Source organism: Gekko japonicus, unplaced genomic scaffold, assembly GCF_001447785.1.
Source record: "Gekko japonicus isolate JY-2015 unplaced genomic scaffold, Gekko_japonicus_V1.1 scaffold40, whole genome shotgun sequence".
Lineage (NCBI taxonomy): Eukaryota > Metazoa > Chordata > Lepidosauria > Squamata > Gekkonidae > Gekko > Gekko japonicus.
The window spans coordinates 1898548-1917817 of NW_015172554.1; the positions used below are offsets into that span (position 1 = coordinate 1898548).

Consider the following 19270-nt stretch of genomic DNA (forward strand, 5'->3'; position numbering starts at 1 on the left):
AAGAGTGTGACACCGCAGCCATAAGTTATTGACATACACTTTGTTATTTTATTGAATGTTTTGTGTTTTTCGTGTGTGTGTGTTGAGTGTATGTGCGCCTGGAAGTCATGGCAACCTCTGGTGACTGACCCCTACTGCGGGCCTGGAGGATATTCAGAGAGGTGGCTGAATAAAGTCTGCCCCCACCTCCCACCTCTGGTATTCCAAGGAGCTCTCCCATCCAAGTACTTGTCAGAGTTGACCCTGCTTAGCTTCCAAGATCGTATGAGATCGGGCTTGCCTGCATTATCCAGGTCAGGGCAACATACACTCTTTTATTCACTAAAGAGATACATTAGAAAACATCTTGAAACCACTACACTTCTTGTAGAAATTAAGTTTTATTTTGTTTATTGTTAACCTGGAGTCCTATGCTATTTAAATACTAGAGTCTCATCCTCGGGACCACATAGTCCAACAAATAGAGCTTGGGTACAATGCTATGGGAAAGGTTAATTGATCAGATTGGAATTACATTCCTGGTGGCAGCGTTACACACCCAGAGAGACAGAGAAATTACAAGAAAGTTAACGGCACACCATATCTAACCACATGATTAAAACAGAGTAGTTGTGACAGAGACAGACAAAATCAAATCCCCTGTTCTGAAAGATCACAGCCTCTTACCTGAAGTACCACTGAACTTTCAACACCACCATTTGATGACCCTGCTTTAAATTTCACTTCCCCCCTTTCAGCCTGACTCTGTTTTATGATTTCATAGCCAGGAACAGCAAAACAAAATGTGAGCTGAAATACCCGCAAGTATAAAAGTCCGCATGCTCAAAGCAATGGTATTCCCAGTAGTCATGTATGGCTGCGAGAGTTGGACTATAAGGAAGGCTGAGCGCCGAAGAATAGATTCTTTTGAACTATGGTGCTGGAGAAGACTCTTGAGAGTCCCTTGGACTGCAAAAAGATCAAATCAGTCAATCCTAAAAGAAATCAACCCTGACTGTTCCCTGGAAGGCCAGATAATGAAACTGAAGCTCAAATACTTTGGCCACCAAATGAGAAGGGAGCACTCACTGGAGAAGACCCTGATGCTGGGAAAGATTGAAGGTCAAAGAAGACGGGGGGACGGCAAAGGATGAGATGGTTAGACAGTGTCATCGATGAATATGAAATTGAGCCAACTTCAGAGGATAGCGGAAGACAGGACGGCCTGGAGGGAGATGGTCCATGGGGTCGCGAAGAGTCGGACTCGACTGTGCGACTGAACAACAACAACAACAACAACAACAACAATCCTAATTGTGCAAATCAAAACCCGTGAGCCCTTATTTTCCATTTTCTCACACCAATTGTTCTCTCAGTAAATTTATGCAATAGGTGTGTGTGTGGGGGGGAGACAGACAGAAAAGAGCACATTCAGACATCTTTTCTCTCACCTTATCCAAGCGCAAGCAGCAAAAAGGAGCCTTGACAGGTAAAAGATGGCATAACGTAGGAGAACTTCCAATGTAGGGCGAGTTGGGAGGGTACCCTTTCACATACCTGGAGAACAAAAGACAACTGATCAGGATCCAGTGTGGGACTTAAGGCCAAACTAGATGCTTCCACCATTTTAAAGAGATTTTAAAATGCCATGAGACTGTAGCATGGTGTTGAAAATGCTGAAATGACTGTAATCTCCCACCTGTGGCCACTTCAGTACTTCCAAAGGTGTGTGTGGGAGAACAAATGTGCCTCAGCCTGCCGTACTTGCAGCATCTTTAAATTGCTTTTAAATGGCAGCGGCATCCACAGGCTGGACCCGTGGACATCACCCCACCTAGTTTGGTCCTCATTTAAAGATCTCTCAAAACATTTCAGCATTCCCAAACATGTCCATGTGATGGCACTGTGGTGCAACCAAAAACAAAGCATTTCTCCCACTGGTTCTGCTGGGGCCTCAGCAGCAGCAAATTAAAGAAGAATGCCACCCAGTGATACAGCTGAAACGAAGCAGAAAACCATTAATGGGAGGTTAATTTATGCAAATAGGTTTTTAGTGCAGGAAATCATAATAAAAATGCATGGCCCTGGCAAAACAGCAAGCCGGAGTCCCGCTGGAGCTTCCAATATACAGAGCACAGAGCTGATGGTTTTTTACACACCATAACCCACCAAAGGCCATATAGCCAACCTTATTAGCAGGACTTCAAAGGAGAATAGCTCTTCCGTTGCAAAATGCAGTCTTTGCATTTCACCGTAGGGATATAACCCTGTTCTTTGGGGGCTTGAAAACACTTGATCTCGGGTGAAATCTGCAGGTGCAGCTAGATTAAACAAATAGCCATACAGTGTATTTGTTCTAACTGCCCAGGCAGGTCAAAGCTGCTGTTCCTTTAACTGGGGTGTTCCTTAAAGCAAAGCTAAACCAAGCAAAAACTCCAGGTAGTGTCCATGGACTTCAACACACTCTGGTGCTTTTCAATCAACTATAAAGGTTATTTCAGTGATACCAAGGAGGAATCTAGAAGAAGTAGGTGATAAAAATAGACCTTAGTTGATTATGCTCTGGCACTGTAGTTCATGAAGATATGAGAGATGCTTAAATAAAGTTCCTTTAAACTGAGGCATTGCACTTCATTTTGGCACTGCATGGTATTTTGCTGGGTAAAATCCTTATATCCAAGATGAACATTTTGGGTTGCTGACCATTTGGCTCTGCCCTTCCTGACCCTAGGATAGCCCAATCATATCTGGAAGAAAAATTACATCCAGGAGGGGCTTATGCTTTTGTTCTGTAGCAGTTTGGCAACCCCCCCCCCCAAAAAAAAACCCCTAGAAAACCCAAAGTCAGGTAAACAGTGCCACTGTAGAAGACTGGCAGTGTGGCGTAGTGGTTGATGTTGGCGACACTGGTGTTCAGAACCCTAATGGAGCTGAACTCCTAAGATTGAATCAGTCACTCTGTCAGCCTAACCTACCGCACAGGCTCGATGTGGGGATGAAGAGGGGAGGGAAGAACCACATATACCACCCCGAGCTCCTTGCACAAAGGGCGAGATAATAACTCAGTAGGTGAATCACAAATTTAACTATTACTGAATGGCTGTTCAAGGTGTGTGAATTTTGTTTAATGGATAAACTTTCTGACTCTATCCTGTCTAGACAAAACGATTCATTGCATTCGGATTTTACTTCGACATGGTTTCCTTTCTTTTTCGATAATGCTGACTATTCCTCTCTTCTGAATATATTAAGTTTGATTTATTGATGTAAATAAATGTTTTAAAAGTTTGATTTATTGATACATGCTATGTATTGTTTGTTATTATGCTTATTTTTCACAATATGTTGTTATTGTACTGATATTTATTTTACTCAGTTTTCACATATTTTAAATCTGCATTGGTTATTGATGTATCTATACTTGTTTGTCAATAATAACGTGTTTTTTTTTTAAAAAAAAGGTGAATCACAAGCCACAAGCAGAGCGGAGATGGAAGGAGTCCGACAAGCGCAGGAAATGGCTTCCTTAGGTGACCTGGCTGCTGCTCAGTTTTAGATGAGCAATGGCAGGACTGAGGTTTGTCAGGAACCAAAAGGTTGAGCTACTAGAAAATCAAATAAAATGCAAATATTTATTTATTGGGCTCATCGGTTAATATACACATGTAACCATTACTGTGATTCTTTGTGACTGGACGTGCAACTTCACCTTGTTGCTGTATATTATGGTCTGAGTTTTCAATGGTGTCCTATGTATGTAATTTTTAATCCATGCATCTGACGAAGAGAGGTGTGTTTCTCGAAAGCGTATGCTACAATACAGTTAGTTAGTTTTAAAGGTGCTACTGGGCTTTTTACTATTTTTAATCCTAAAATTCTGTGCATTGTGTAATAAATATTTGCATTTTATTTGGTTTTCTAGTAGCTCAACCTTTTGGTTCCTGACTTGATTTACAGGCTGGGTTCCCCCCACCCCCTTTGTCTTTCTCGAGGTCTGAGCCTCAAGGTTTGTACAGAGGGAGATGGCTGGTGTCTGATCAGCTCTTTCCGATCATTCGATTCCTCAGCTAGATGGCTTCTGGTCACTGAGCTTCTCTCTGCCAGCCTGAAGCGCCTGCAGTTCCCCACTCTGACCAGTTAGTGGTGCAGTGGCTAGAAAGGCTCCTAGTTTTTGCCTTCACAAAAGGGTATGTTTGGGTATCTGGATGGGGCAGCATTTGGAGTCCTGCTGACATGTCAGGGTCTAGTTTCAGAGCCTCATGAACATGGCTTGGGCAGAAGAAGCTTGCAAGAATGCCACAGGAATCTAAAAACACACACGTACTGATGCCTACTTTACAAAAACAGCAGAAGAGGTGGCGAAATGTTCCAGGCCCACATTGCTTCACACTACAGGTAGGGTGCAGCATGACTGAATACTTCTATCTCAAAGAAGAACGTTCCCCTGCATGTTAGAAATTAGCAAGCAACAGAGCTACCTAGGGTAGACCTTTGAAACCCTAGTTTTCTACATGCAGGGAACATTTAAAAAACGGCAAAGGAAGATTCAAATCATGTGATTCTACCATCTGCATTCTGACATAACACAGCACAGGAACCATTTCATCACTCCACTAGCCTGAAACAAAGAGATTAACTAATGGCTCACTAACTCCGTAACAGTCAGGCCTTCATCGTCTGACTGAGTCATTTCGTCCTCTGATTGGTCGCTGAGTATATCACAAGGTAAGAGGGAAGAACTGTCGGCCACCTCCAGGACCGGGCCGATGCTAGGCCTCCTTTTCCCTGAGCCATTCTCCGCTGGCAGGGTGAGCTTGCTGTTGCTGGCGGGCCGACATTCTGTGTTCTGCAGGTCCATGGCCACCGTGCCTGAAACACAAGAAGAGGAGCCATTAGGCATTGGCTACCTGCTCACTAAACCGCCAGTTACAGATGGGAATACAGATCCTTCAAGCCAGTGGGCAGAACCCTCTTCAGATAACCCACAGCAAGTAATCATTTGAACTAGGAGAAGTTCTAATCTTAAATCTGGAGGCTGTGTAATGTGCAGCATTCCTATGGTTGCCAGGTCCACCCAGGCTACTGGCAGGGGATTGAGGGGGAAGGGTTGCCTGGGGAAGGCAGGGATCTCAGTGGGGCACAATGCCATGGAATCCACCCTCCAAAGCTGCCATTTGCTCCAGAGGAAGTGATCTCTGTAGTCTGGAGATAGCTGTAATTGAAGAGGATCCCCAGGTCCCATCTGGAGGTTGGCATCCAGGGCTTTTTTTGTAGAAAAAGCCCAGCAGGAACTCATTAGCATAATAGGCCACACCCAACAGCAGAAACTCATTAGCATATTAGGCCACACCCCATGTTTTCCCTTGGCTTGCCCGGGCAAGTCGCCCCTTGGACAGGCCGAGGAAGGCACGGGGAGGCATTCAAATGCCTCCCCGATCCTTTCAGGGGGGCCCTGGCCCGCCTGCCTTGGAGTCACCGGGGGGTCGCTCTCCAGGCCTTCCCTCTGTAGCCACGCATGCAGAGGTTTTGGGTGTAGTGGGCGTGGTCAACTCTGAAGCCAGCTGGAACTCCATTCCTGTGTGTTCCTGTCCAAAAATAGCCCTGTTGGCATCCCTACTTTTCTCTCTATGTTACTGATGCCCATGTGCATAGGCACAAAACACGCATAAATAATCCGCTCTCAATCTGATTGTGGCTGTGATCACACTGGCGGCTTGGTTTGATATGATGCCACCTCTAATTGAACCGGGTTAAAGTGTAGTGGGATATATCACCACACAGCACACCCTGCTGTGGGTTACCCACGGAGACATCCCATGGTAAAGCATCCACATTATTGTGGTGCCTCAGCCATGGAGCGAATGGCAAAAAGAAATCCAAACACCATGTGTGTGCATAGTGCGCATGTGCATGCATGCGCACGTAGCCAATTCTTTTTAAAAATAACCTCCGTAGCAGCAGAATTGATCTGCAGGTTCACACTGCCAAATCCGTTCTGCAGGTGCTCCCCCGTGTTCAGACATCTGGCCATGCGCAATGAATGCGCGGGGAAACAAAAACACCACTTCAGAGGTGGTGGCTTTTTAACCCGGCTCCAAGTTGTCCTCTGACGGGGTAAGTATGCCCAAGGAACACCTGGCAGATGTAGCTGTGTGATTGTGCCCGTTCACTCAATTTGTAAAATGTCCCTATATCGGGCCAAACTGCCAGTCTGAACACAACCTGTGTGTAGGGCTGCATCAATATTCTTTTTCTCAGTGTACAATTACATCAAGACTTCTGTTGTTCTGCAAAGTTTTACTGTGAAGCCCTCCTGCACATTGGTGGACACATCACGCAAAAAGAACCTTGATTCTTCAGGAAGATTGCTCTTTGCTGTGCTTTATTAGTGCATTTTTGCAAACTGGAACAAGGGAAAAGACACACTGAAGAAGCTGAAAGCTACCACAGTCTGCGTACACATGGGATTTGGTGCCAAGTCGTGGAAACTGAAATGGGACAGCAGAGGATTCCTAATGTGTCAATTCCACTTTGGAAACAAGATTCAAAATGCCAAAGGCCAGAGAGCAATTTGGAGGAGGAGAATTTCAGAAGCATCCCTAATCTGAAGGGCTTCCTCAGATTGTTTTCTAAAGTTTACCGGTCTAAAGTCTAAACTGGTCAGGGGTGTCAAACTCATTTGTTACAAGGGCCAGATCTGATATAAATAGGACTTTTTCAGGTCAGGCTATGTGTGCCATAAAATGTAATGCCAGATAGCGAAGATATTAACTTTACAAAGGACATCAACGAACACAATTAAAGGCATTCTTTAACTTGAAATACAAACATGCTTAAAACAGTAACACACTTGCCATATTTTATTTAACAGACTTTTATAACTGACACTTCCCAAACCTTCCCCCCCTTAAAAGATGCCTATCTAAAATGGAAAGGTGGGGGAATAGTGGGATTTGGCAATGCAGTTTTAAAAATAAAATATCAAGAAAAAGCAGAAGGATCACAGCAGAAACTAAAACTAAAAACTAAAAATATAAAATGCTCTGAGTCTAGGAAAACATGAAATGGCTGGGCCTTGCAAGCTTCCCCCACCCCCGGTCTACTCAGAGTGGCAGTGGCTCTCCAGTGTAATGCCCCCTTTGGCTGTGGGTTCCCAGGTTAGAGTACTCACTCAGACACCTGTTCTCAGGTCCATTCAGCAGAGGCAAGCTGGCTCAAAACATCAGCCCTTTATTTGCAAGCAGACACATTCAACTGGCAAACACTGGAAATGGAAACTGCACTCCATTCATTTCACATTTTCTTTGCAGCTTTTTTTTGTGCTTTAGCCTAGAGGAGATTTCTGTTGGAGGAGAAACTGCAAAGAAATGGCCCAGCCAGCTGGGAAGTTCAGCAGCCCGATCTCCCTCGGAAGGGTCAGGACTGAGAGGGGAGGGGTGGGGGTGGGGAAGACAGCCACAAGCCTGATTAAAGCCCTGGGCGGGCCGCTTCCAGTCCGTGGGCCTTAGGTTTAACAGCGCTGCCTTAGGTGGTCCTCCTGTACCAAGTCTAAGCCTTGGGTTGCTTTTATGGCTCACTCAGACTGAATCCTGGTGCAAATGTTAGGTCTACCAGCTAATTTTGCATAGACCAATTTAAACAAACACAACCCAAACACTAACCGAAGGTGCAAAATCAATCAAACAAAATAAACAAAGCAACCTGGGTCCAGAGACTGTACAGACAGCCCTGCTGTAGGATCTTCACAGACAGCCCTAAGTGCTATGGCAGAGGTTCGGTTAGTGGTGAAGTTGGTGAACCCATGGGAAGTCCTTCTCAAATACTGTTCCTAGACTCTGGGCGATTCTGCATTGGCTTTTCCCTCCATTGTTTTACCAAAGGTGCAGCTCAAAACCACATTCAAATACCCTGGGGCAATTCTGTACTGAATGCAAAGTCACCCCTGAATGGCCATAAACCTATGCAGAAAGTACCATAAAATCCAATGATCAAAGAAAGCGAAAGCGGCATGCAGTGTAGAGGGTACCATAAAATCCAATGATCAAAGAAAGTGAAATGCAGCATGCGATGCAGAGGGGAATTTCTGTTCCAGAGTGGGTTTAGTAAAACAACGGAGGGAAAAGTCAATGCAGAATCGGCCTGTGGCATTCCCTCCACTAGAAGGCAATGCTCCCTCTCTAAGCTGTGGAGTCTTGTGAGCAAAAATTCTACTGTGTGAGCTACTGGCATTAGAGTTGTGAGTGAGCCATTTGGCTACTGCATAAACTAGTTTTATCTGGAGCCATCCTTCCTGATCTAAGACAAAACTGTGTGCGCCGAAAGCTAAAAAACTGTGAGCTAGCTCACACTAACTCAGCTTAGAGGGAACACTGCTAGAAGGTACATTCCTGCATTGCTGGCCTTTCAGAAGTGTGCACATTTATTCCAGAAAGGCCTTTGATAGTATTTGATTATGTAATTGTTCTGTCTGGGGTTTTGTTTTCGAATCTGACTCTGTTTTATGATTTTATGGGATTTTAAAAAATGCTTTTAATCCAATCATACTTTCTACATTCGATTGTAAGCCACAGTGCATTTAATGTGAAAACCAGGGTATCAATTTGCTAAAAAATGGGGGAAAATTACCACCACCCCACCCAATTCCTTTGGAAAATCTCATCCAAATTCATGAATCATTTGGGAGCATTCATTTGATGCCCGTTGTTGGTGTTGGGGGGGGGGGGATCAGAATAATTTCTCACATATTCAGCAATACAAAAGTTTCAAGCAGGGAAAACGGCTTGAGTTTTCTGAACCCTCCCTCACCCCCCGCCTTGTAGTGGATCTTTTTAGTCGTAAATGCAAAGCATTCTTTATTCCACAAAGTGAACATAGATGGGTAATAACCAGGATGGAGGATTGATACAAAGCAATGTTATTAGCCCCATCACGCCCAGTCGTCTGAGTGTCTTGGGCTCTGTCATGAATCATAGCTGTAATTGAAAACCGGCACTGGATGCTAATCGGCAAACCCGAGGAAGCAGAGGCAGGGAAATGGGAAGAATAATCCTTGACGCTGCTTGGGGGAAGGGAGTGGGGAGGAGAGCCTTTCATTGAGCTTGAGGTGTGGGCAGAAAGGAGCTGCTGTTGGGTAGGGAAAATGATTAAGGGGTGGCAACAAATAGGCCCGCGGCAGCTCACCCACTGCTCTCTCTGCGCGACATCACATGGCCTTGGCACGGTCTCAAAAGGTTGTTTCAGCAAGCACTGGAAATAATTGGCTACCCAGCATTCTCCTGCGCACTCTAACGGCACATATTCCCTGCATGTTCACTTAGATATCTAGACCCCGTTTCTCATCCCAACGGTGACCGAGGCAGTTTACCTCAATCTCTCTTCACAGCATCCCTGTGAGGTAGGTTAGGCTGAGACAGGGAGCAGGGATCTGAAACCAGGTTTCCCAGATCTTGGTCTGGTGCTTTAACAGCTACACTGTCTTTCTTTCAGATATCAGTCAAATGTTCCCTGCAAATCTGATAATCTGTATTTGACACCTGATCAGTGTTTCCTCTAAACTGAGTGTGAGCTAGCTCAGTTTTTTAGCTTCCAGCTCACACATTGTTCTCTTAGCTTAGAAAGGATGGCTCCAGAGCAAACTAATTGACGCAGTAGCCAAATCCCTCACTCACAACTTTAACACCAGTAGCTCACAAAGTAGAATTTTTGCTCACAAGACTCCACAGTTTAGAGCAATGATGGCGAACCTTTTAGAGACCGAGTGCCCAAACTGCAACCTAAAACCCACTTATTTATTGCAAAGTGTCAACATGGCAATTTAACCTGAATACTGAGGTTTTACTTTAGAAAAAACAACTCACACATTAACTTAAGATGATCCAGACAAAGTAAGGAAAGCAATCCCAAATGCTTTCATTTACTTAAGATTATTTGGCAGAGAATTCGACACTTTAATGATGGTCTGGACCTGGCTGGGGCGATGGCACGCGTGCCCACAAAGAGGGCTCTGAGTGCCACCTCTGGCACCCGTGCCATAGGTTCGCCACCACTGGCTTAGAGGAAGCATTGCACCTGATAACAACATGTAGATCAACTTTTTCAAACCTGTAGGCACTTTTGGAATTCTGATCCAGGGTGGTGGGTGGCAGAGCCAACCACAAAATGTCCGGAAGTAACTCTAACATTAACTCTTCAACATCTCAGGCAGAACCTCTGTTTGACAGTCTTTTTTAAATGAACATATTGTTTAAAAATAGTGTCTTGCATACACACAGCTGACCTTCACTAACGAAGGAAAGATCCTCATGCTGTGGTGGCGATTGCCACTGAAGCCAATCAGAAGCCCTGCTGGGAAAAACCCCTCATGGGTTTGCAAGATCCTAGTCTGACATTCTAACAACTACACTATGCTGGAGGTGGTATACATTAACCAAACTCAACTACTGGAGACTGTCCACCATGCTGCGCTCATATGAAATTGCTTCATGCCAGGCATCAATGAAAAAAGGCCTTATCCTCTGCAAAGGGTTGCCAGCTCTGGGGTGGGAAATACCTGGAGATTTGGGGGTTGGAGTTTGGGGAAGGGAGGGGTTTGGGGAGGGGAGGGACCTCAGCAGAATATAATACCATATTACCATAATACCCTCCAAATAAGCCATTTCCTCCAGGGGAGCTGACCTTGGTCACCTGGAGATCAATTGTAATAGTAGGAGATCTCCAGGTGCCACCTGGAGTCTGGTAACCCTAGTCTCTGGCATGGAGCATTTCATTCAGGCTAGCTAGAGTTAAATGCGAAAGATAAAGCAATGTATTTTACTTTCATAAGCGAGAAACTTAATGAATTTTTAAAAAATCAGATCATAATTCTTAACCCAGATTTTTTTTTCTATCAGGAATCGTAATCCCTGGATCCTTGCTCCTAATTGTTCACATAAATCTTTTCCCCATCAAAATTCAATATTGCTGTACACATGAGAGAGTGCACAAATCACTTTCTCACATTTGTTCATCATACAATCTCCCCAAGGGGAACATGTTCTTAAATTAAATTGGGGGTCTTCATTCCTATAACGATAGATTAAGATGGGTAGTCTTTTTGTTAGTCTTTAAGGTGCTACTGGACTCTTGCTCTTTTCATTCTCAACAAGGTAGTATAAACCAGGCAATAATCTCAGCCTAATTTCCTCACAGGTGAGGAAGACATCTTTGAGACTCTGTGCTGTGTGACGGTTAGTGAGTTAGACAAGGTTTCACTTATTTTCTCTTGAATCTGCCATGAAGCTCACTGGGTGGTCTTGGGCTAATCTATTTGCAGTGGTGTTGTGAGGGCAATGAAAGGAGTTGGAGAGGAATCCATCTATGTTGCCTTGAAAATTCCTCGGGGCAATACTCCACCAATAACAAATTCATCTAATCAGGACATCCCTAAATGCGGAGTACCAGTCTTTCCAGTTAGAGGAATTTTGGAGGTTAAATTTGGGATTTTTTAAAAGCAAAGAAGAGCTAGTAAGGGTTAATTTAGTTTGGCTTTTTTCCTCATGTTTGTCCAGCAGACCCAGTAGCTCACTTTCCAGCAAAAGAACTCTCCAAGTGAAGGATGACAGAAATGTACAATTCGCTATAAAAAGCGTGATAAACCAATATTGTAAAACAGGAGGAGAGAAGCCAACTTAAAGTAGCAGTCAAAAAAAGGGATGAATGCAATGATGACATTGTACAAAATTAAAAAGAACTCCACTTCTTTTTAATTTTGTACAATGTCATCATCACCCATTTCAGATCCACTCGTTTCCATTGCTATCCTTGATTGTTCTCCAATTTTTAAACCATTTTTACATTCTAAGCCATTTGTATGCAACTGATGCAAAAACAACATTGAAAATGTGTCCATTTTAACAGGAAACATTCAGTGCTCAGTCAGAGAACTGTTGCAAACACTCATGGGTTTATTTGTGACAAGAGAGAAACAAAGTCAAAATGGGCACATTTGAATGGAAACAGACAACATTTTGAAACAGGAGCAGAGTAACAATAGAAAATGTTTGCGCAAACATACAAGTTTTTAAAAGGTCAAGCTCTGGGGGATCAACACCAAAAATGCCTGCTCACTCTGTGGCCAGAATCTAGGGGCAAATATTTTTTTGCAAATGAATGAAGGTTCAAACCTTCTCATGCATTGCCTTCCTTCCATCATGGAAATCAAGGTAATTTCCCGAGCTAGAGCTCCAAGGTCTCCTGTCCAGGAACTGATCAGATCCAAATCAACTTAGCTTCAGCAATATACTAGGGGGCTTCCAACCCGACTCCAAGGCAAAATATGGCATATCCCATATCATGACCCCACTGGGAGACAGCCCCCCCCCCATCACTCATTGGGATGGAATCAGCGCTGCTTGCTTTCGACTTTAACTGCAAGCATATCATGATTTAGTTTTGCAAGTGGTGATTTTCCTAAGTGTCTCCCCGCCCCCGCCCCCGGATCGCTCACTGAATGCAGGCTCATTTTCTTGGAGAACAATCATCCTATGTTTCTTTCATCTTTTGTGCAAAGATTCCCACCATGATCCAGGCGAACAGCAAGCAAATTGCATTTCGCAAATATATTTGTGTTTTGCTAGGAAGGCAATAAACCAGAGCACGATAAGGCTGCTGGGGAGAAAATGGGGACACAGTTTAATGCATTTTTAGTTTTCAGATCTTTTTATCAGATGGGAGATTCACTTTGTCCTCACTTGTGCTTGTTAGAATGAAAAATAACACCTTTCATTTCTTCCTCCAAGCTGCTAGCCCTCATGTTTGTAAAAGAATATATAAATGTCACACTGACAGTAAGATTTTATGCTACACATAAACAGGTTTACCAGTAATTATAAAATGAAATGTTAGGATTAAAGCATGGCCCCGTGCCCCACAAGCCCTCCCTCACAAAGGTGAGGTAAAGATGACATGACATCCCTGGCAATATTGTCCCCTCCACTGACTTAGAATCATAGTTGGAAGGGACCTCCAGGCAGGGCCGGCTCGCTCACTAGGCGAACTAGGCACTCACCTAGAGCGCGCCAACCCTTAGGGGCACCAAACTGGCACCCGGCCCCCCCACCAAAAGCCCCCCCCACAGCCAAAAGCCCTGCAACTTTCTTGACCGGGTGGGTCAGGGTGACTGCTGCGCGCCGCCGGGTCTTTCAGTGTGCTCAGAAGTGCAGCCGTCCTCCTCTTGGGGGAGCAGGAGCCACTGGGCTCCCCACCCCCAGGAAATAGTGGTTAGGAGCGCAGACTCTAATCTGGGTGACCCAGGTTGGATTCCCCCACTCCTCCTCCACATGCAGCTGCTGGCGTGGTCTTGGCTCAGTCACAAGTTCTCTCAGAGCTGTTCTCTCAAGGGCAGTCGCTGAAAGAGCTCTCTCAGCCCCACCGACCTCACAACCTTTCAGACTTTGTGTTGTTCATTCTTCCTAAAATGCATTTATGTTTGAAAATTGGGGGGTGCACCGGGGGTGTGTGCCAGAAGGTATCCTCGCCTAGTGTGCAAAAAAACCTGGGGCCGGCCCTGCCTCCAGGGACATCTAGTCCAACCTCCTGCACAATGCAGGAAATTCACAAATACCCCCCCACACCCTCAGTGACCCCTGTTCCACACACAGAAGATGACAAAAAACCTCCAGGATCTCCAACCAAACTGGCCTGGAGAACTTCTGAGGCAAGCTGTGTGAGTAAACCTAGCTTCCTTTATTTTTAAAAATAATATTTATTTATTTATTTTTAAAATTTATATCCCGTACCTCCCTGCTGAGGCAGGCTCAGGGCAGCTTACAGTATGCACATATAAATATATATGTTGAAACACTAAAATATGATAAAACACATCTAATTAAAATCACAATATATAGAATCATACACATGCAAAAGAAATGTTAATAGCAGATAGCGTCGTTCTCTCAGCATTTAAAGCAGTTGCCCACCCCCATAGTCCAGGTTCCTGCCAGGCTATTGGTGCTGCTGTGATGATGTCGGGGCCAGGGCCAAGATATTAAGGGCAGAAGCCTAATTGAAAGCCCGGTGGAAGAGCCCCATTTTACAGGCCCTGCGGAACTGTAAAACGTCCCGCAGGGCCCTGATGTCATCCGGGAGCTCATTCCAACAGTAAGGGGCTGCCACAGAAAAGGCCCTGGCCCTCGTTGCAGCCAGCCTGGCTTCTTTAGGGCCTGGGAGGACCGGGCAATTTTGGGATCCCGATCTCAGTGCTCTCTGGGGGACATACGGGGAAAGGCGGTCCCTTAGCTAAGTAGGGTCCCTGACCATATAGGGCTTTAAAGGTAAGAACCAGCACCTTGAACCGAATCCAGTATGCTATAGGCAGCCAGTGCAGCACTTTTAGGGCGGGCTGGATGTGTTCCCGCACAGGAAGACACAACAACAGCCTTGCCGCTGCATTCTGCACCAGCTGCAGCTTCTGGATTTGAGACAAGGTTAATTTCCCAGGCTAGCCTGACCTTGCCAGATCTTGGAAGCTAACCAGGGTGCCCTGGTCAGTACTTGGATGGGCGACCAACAAGAAAGTCCAGGGACTCTACTGAGAGGTAGGCAATAGCAAACCGCTTCTGTTTGCCTCTTGTCTTAAAAACCTATAGGGCTGCCATAAGTGAGCTGCCACTTGATGGCACTTTCTAGCTCCAATTTCACAGCACAGAACAACTGTAACTCAAAATAAATTCAGCAGCACTTCAGTTGGAGACAGGCAGATACAGGATGGGAGTGGAAACTTGGAAGCACCAGAGTGGCATTTCTACAGATCACTAACAATAGATGCTGAGAGCTATATGATTATATTTATATGACATTCTGAGTTATAACAATTGTGCTTGAAACTTTGCTGTATTCTTCTATGACAAAAAGTTTGAAATTACTGTTTATACTGTTTACACTGTTCAAATTTTCTTCAATAAACTTATTAAAATGGGGGGGGGGGAATGGTGAGCTCAAGGTGGTTAACATACAATAGTAATTCCAACATCTCATAATCAGAATATAGCCCCCCCCCAACATCAATAACTATGCCACTTAAAAACCCCAATAGCATTAAAAAAAACCACCCACAACTGTCTAAAATACTGCAGTCCTTGCAACAGGGTCTGCTAACTGTACCCTCACTCTTGAGGATATGGTCTGTGATAACTGGTGTTGGTTTCTCATGCCTTTCCTTAACACAGTATTAAGAAATGAAAGTTTTGAGAATCAGGAGTTTACAAATGCAAGATAACCCCCCCCCCCATGAAATGCCAGAGTGTATGCCTTAGAAAACTGAAAAAACAAAATCAAAGATGGGCAACATTGAAGGAGAAAGGATTAAATAAAAACCTGTGGGGTAGTCACATTTCAACAATAGGGCATCTGCATTGCAGACAGAAGGTCCTGGGTTCAGTCCCTGGCACCTCCACTTGAAGTATCTCAGATAGCAGGTTTTGGAAAAGACCTTTCAGGGCCTGAAACCACAGACAGACACTACCAGTTGCAAGAGACAATAATGTGCCAAATGGACCAGTCTGATTCACAGTGAGGCAAGTTCATAGTATTGGAAGAGACCACAGTTCTGGAGTACAGCACCCTGCAGAAGGCCTCTTGATCAAGGCCAGGCAAAAGATGAGACTTACTTTGTCTGAAGTACTGTCAGAGCAGACGCTACTGATGGATCAATGGTCTAACCTGCTATCAGGCTGCTTCATGGGTTTTAAAAAAAATACAAGACGGTCTCAGAGGTCATGACTAGGAAAGAAAAGACAGGGCCTGAAGCAACTCACCCATGCTGGCAATGATGCTGTGGACTGGTAGCCTTGATGGTCCATCATAGATACCCCTCCCAGCAAACCCTTTCTTCTTCTGCTTCTCTTCTTGTTTGAATATGAAGGCCGAGTTCTCCTCCTTGGTGATGTTGATGTAGAAACAGGTGTCAGATGCTGACATGATGTGCCGTGGTCCAGGGTTGAGGAGGATGCTCTTGTTCTCCTCTCTCCTCACACCTATCAAGCAGACGCCATACCTGAAAGAAGCACCCAAAGGGCATTGATGGAATACAACACTGAACCACCATGCGGAGATTTTTCAATAGGAATTTGTGGTTGGGGGAGGGGAATACTAGGATATCTTAGTTTGGCCTGTCTTTCCTCTTGGCTTGGTTCCTTTACCTGAAGTTTTGTCCTTTGCCCAGTGCTCCCCAGTGGCATACAAACTAAATCCCCTTCCATGCCTGAATTCAAACCTGCCACACATTTGAGTTCTAGGGTTGCCAGCTCTGATTTGGAAAATTCCTGGAGATATGAGGGGTGGAGCCTGAGGAGGGTGTGGTTTGGGGAAGGCGGGGACTTCATTGGAGTATAATACCATAGAGTCCACCTTCCAGAGCAGCCATTTTCTCCTGGGGAATGGTTCCCTACATCAGTGGTAATTCTGGGAAATCTCCAGGCCCCACCTGGTGGTTGGCATAGCTATTCAGTTCTGATAGTAGGCAAGATTCATACATCTGTCTGTCACTCTGGGAGAACAAAAAAGGGATGTTCTCTGCTATTTATCCTTTACATTTAAATTTTAAATAACTGGTATGCAAGGTTACTGATGAAGGGAACTTGGACTCTCAAAAGCTTGTAACCATGGAACTCTTATTGGTCTTTAAAGTGCTCCTGGACTCAAATCTTGATCTAGGTTCCTTTTGTTTCCATCATGCTTTTCTTTTCCTTGTTTTATTTATAGTTTTGATAAAGAGTGCATGTGTCAACTCATCGTTCCCTTTTTCTTTCCAAGAAGAGGCTCGATCCCGCTTTGCAGAGGACACGATTCTCTCTTCCTGTTTTATCCACACAACCGACTTATGAAGTAGGCCAGCCTGAGAGAAAGTGGCTCAAGACAAGCCAATAAGGCTCATGACTGGGCAGAGGGGATTTGACCCTAGCTCTCTGGGAGTCATAAGAACATAAGAACGCAAGAGAAGCCAATGTTGGATCAGGCCAGTGGCCCTCCAGTCCAACACTCTGCCACACAGTCGCCAAAAATACCAGGTGCCATCAGGAGGTCCAGCAGTGGGGCCAGGACACTAGGAGCCCTCCCACTGTTGCTGTATCCTAGTGTGATTACAGCAGCCTGGCTCTCCAGGTGCCCCCTCATTTGGGCATTCCCGCATCACCTGCAAATCTGCCCCGACACAGCACTTTCAGACTGATTTACAGACTTGCACCTTCTGCCAGAGCGGCTCCCCCCTCCCCCGGTTCTCAATCACAATGCCATTTTCCTCTCACTTTTTGTGTGCATGGAAAGATGCGTAGGTGAAGCTTTTCCCATCGTACTCCATGAAAAACTTGCTGTCGCCCATCCGGATGTGGTACACCTCGTTGCCTGAGCAACGCCCATACATCCTTTGCCACTGCTCTGGAGACTCTTGCCCCTCTCTGGAAACAAAAGCACCCGTTAGGCTTTGCAGTCAGAGAAGCCATCGCTCCTCAGAGTACTGCCAAACATACATATATGTGAACAAAGCTGTTTTATACTGAGTAAAAGACCACCGGTCCATCTAGCTCGGCAGTACCTGCTCTGCAATGGCTCTCAGGCAGAGCAAGAGCAGGTACCTCCACCCATGAACGTCCACCCAGCGGTTCGAAAGCTTCAGCGAGTAGATAAAATGGGTACCACTCCTTAGAGAGGGTGGGCACACTTAACCCCCCTGGTGGGAAGTTTTAGCCGACAAACAGAAGGTCCGCGCGTAAGATCAAAAGACGAGAGAGATCTACGCAGCATCAAAGAAAAGCCTGCAATGGGCCATTCCAGCCAGACGGTGGCAGTGGTGCGCTGCGACTGAGAAAAATGCTGACGACATCAAGCGACGCCGACTAAGAATGCTGCCGGAACACATCTGATGCTTACAGCTGACCAAACTCCCTGTCGACTGCGAAGTGTGTGTGATTAAAAATGATATATGTTGTCCTCCCTTACCCCCATCATTGTTAGTCCCGTGTCAACACATGAGTAACTGTAAATCGCTCAGAGCCGGCAGCTCTGCAAGGATTGAGCGATCAATAAATTGAAAGATTATTATTAGTATTATTATACTTGAAGATGCCAAGGAATGAACTTGGACACTTCTGCACACATAGCAGGTGCTCGGCCACTGACAGTATCCTATTCTTGGGTCTGTGAGTGGCTCAGGGCTTATATTGGAGGGTTAACTGGTGTGGTGAGTCCAGTTCACACTTGTTAGCAGAATGCTTAAATAAAGCTACAAATGCAGCAGGATCACTTTACCAAGTTACTCAGCTTACAAAGCTGCACAGAGCCATGTTGCAAGTTTAGAAGAGAAATACTTCTCTCTTTAATTGAAAAGTACACTTTTGGGTAGGAAAGAGTAGGGACAGGATACTAGCTAAAGATGGAGGCAGATGGCGAGAGGCCCATCTGCCTCATGGTGCCAAGAGTGTTGTCCCTCTTGATGCATACAGGGAGAGAGTTCATCTTCAACTGAGAGAGAACAGAAGGAAGGAAATTGCCCCTGAGAACACAATCTACATCTCAAAGGGCACAGTGGCAGAAGAGTAAACACAGGAAGAAAGGTCAGCGTGCCTATCTAGCTATCTAGTCTCTCTTGTCATAAAGACTGGAGGCTGAGGCAGGGACTTCGCACCTTTCACCAGCTTGTTCCCAAGGAACTTAAAGGGCCATTCTGTCTTGCCCCCCCTCCTCAGTGGAGCTCAGGATAATAGATGCTGCTTCCACATGGGTTTTTTTTTTCTCATTTGGAAGCAAAGGTGCAGTTGCTTTGCTTTTGGAGCCTCCGCGGGACGTTGTGCTTTTAAAAAGTTCTCTTCCCAAGTTTTCCCTGTCCCCAGCACACTTTTCCCCAAACTGGCTTTGCTCCTACTGAACAAAGTTCGAGCATGTTATCACACCACCTGGATAGGAAGGTGCACATTTTCAAAGGCCCTGCCCACATCAATGCCCGGTTCTCTCTGCTGTCAGCCATTTCCCCCACTGTGCTGCTGTGTCAGTTTCTGGGGTTTAAAAATAATGGAGTGGGCTGTAACTATTAGTGATTTTTTTTTTTAAGTGTCAAAAAGCCCTCTGGTGGTGCACTGGGGGAAATGGCAGCTGTGAGTAGCTAATGGCCCCAAAGGGTACAGAAAATGCCGAAGGAGGAGGAAGATTTATACCCCACCCTTCACTCGGAGTCTCAGAGCAGCTTATAATCCCCACAGCAAAAACCCTGTGAGGTAGGTGGGGCTGACAGAGCTTGGAGAGAACTGCTCTTGAAAGAACCGCT

At 45.3% G+C, this 19270-nt stretch overlaps 1 protein-coding gene across 3 annotated transcripts in view; it reads right to left on the bottom strand.

Annotated features, from left to right (window-relative positions):
- Nucleotides 1-19270, bottom strand: part of KCNT1 (potassium channel, sodium activated subfamily T, member 1) — a 239894-nt gene that overhangs the window by 31574 nt on the left and 189050 nt on the right. For all 3 annotated transcript variants that reach the window (XM_015421156.1, XM_015421155.1, XM_015421158.1), the window contains exons 16-19: nucleotides 17259-17408; nucleotides 15771-16009; nucleotides 4632-4848; nucleotides 1431-1536 (exon numbers count right to left, since the gene is read on the bottom strand). In XM_015421156.1, coding sequence (XP_015276642.1) covers nucleotides 1431-1536; nucleotides 4632-4848; nucleotides 15771-16009; nucleotides 17259-17408 — 712 coding nt within the window. The remainder of the gene's footprint in view (nucleotides 1-1430; nucleotides 1537-4631; nucleotides 4849-15770; nucleotides 16010-17258; nucleotides 17409-19270) is intronic.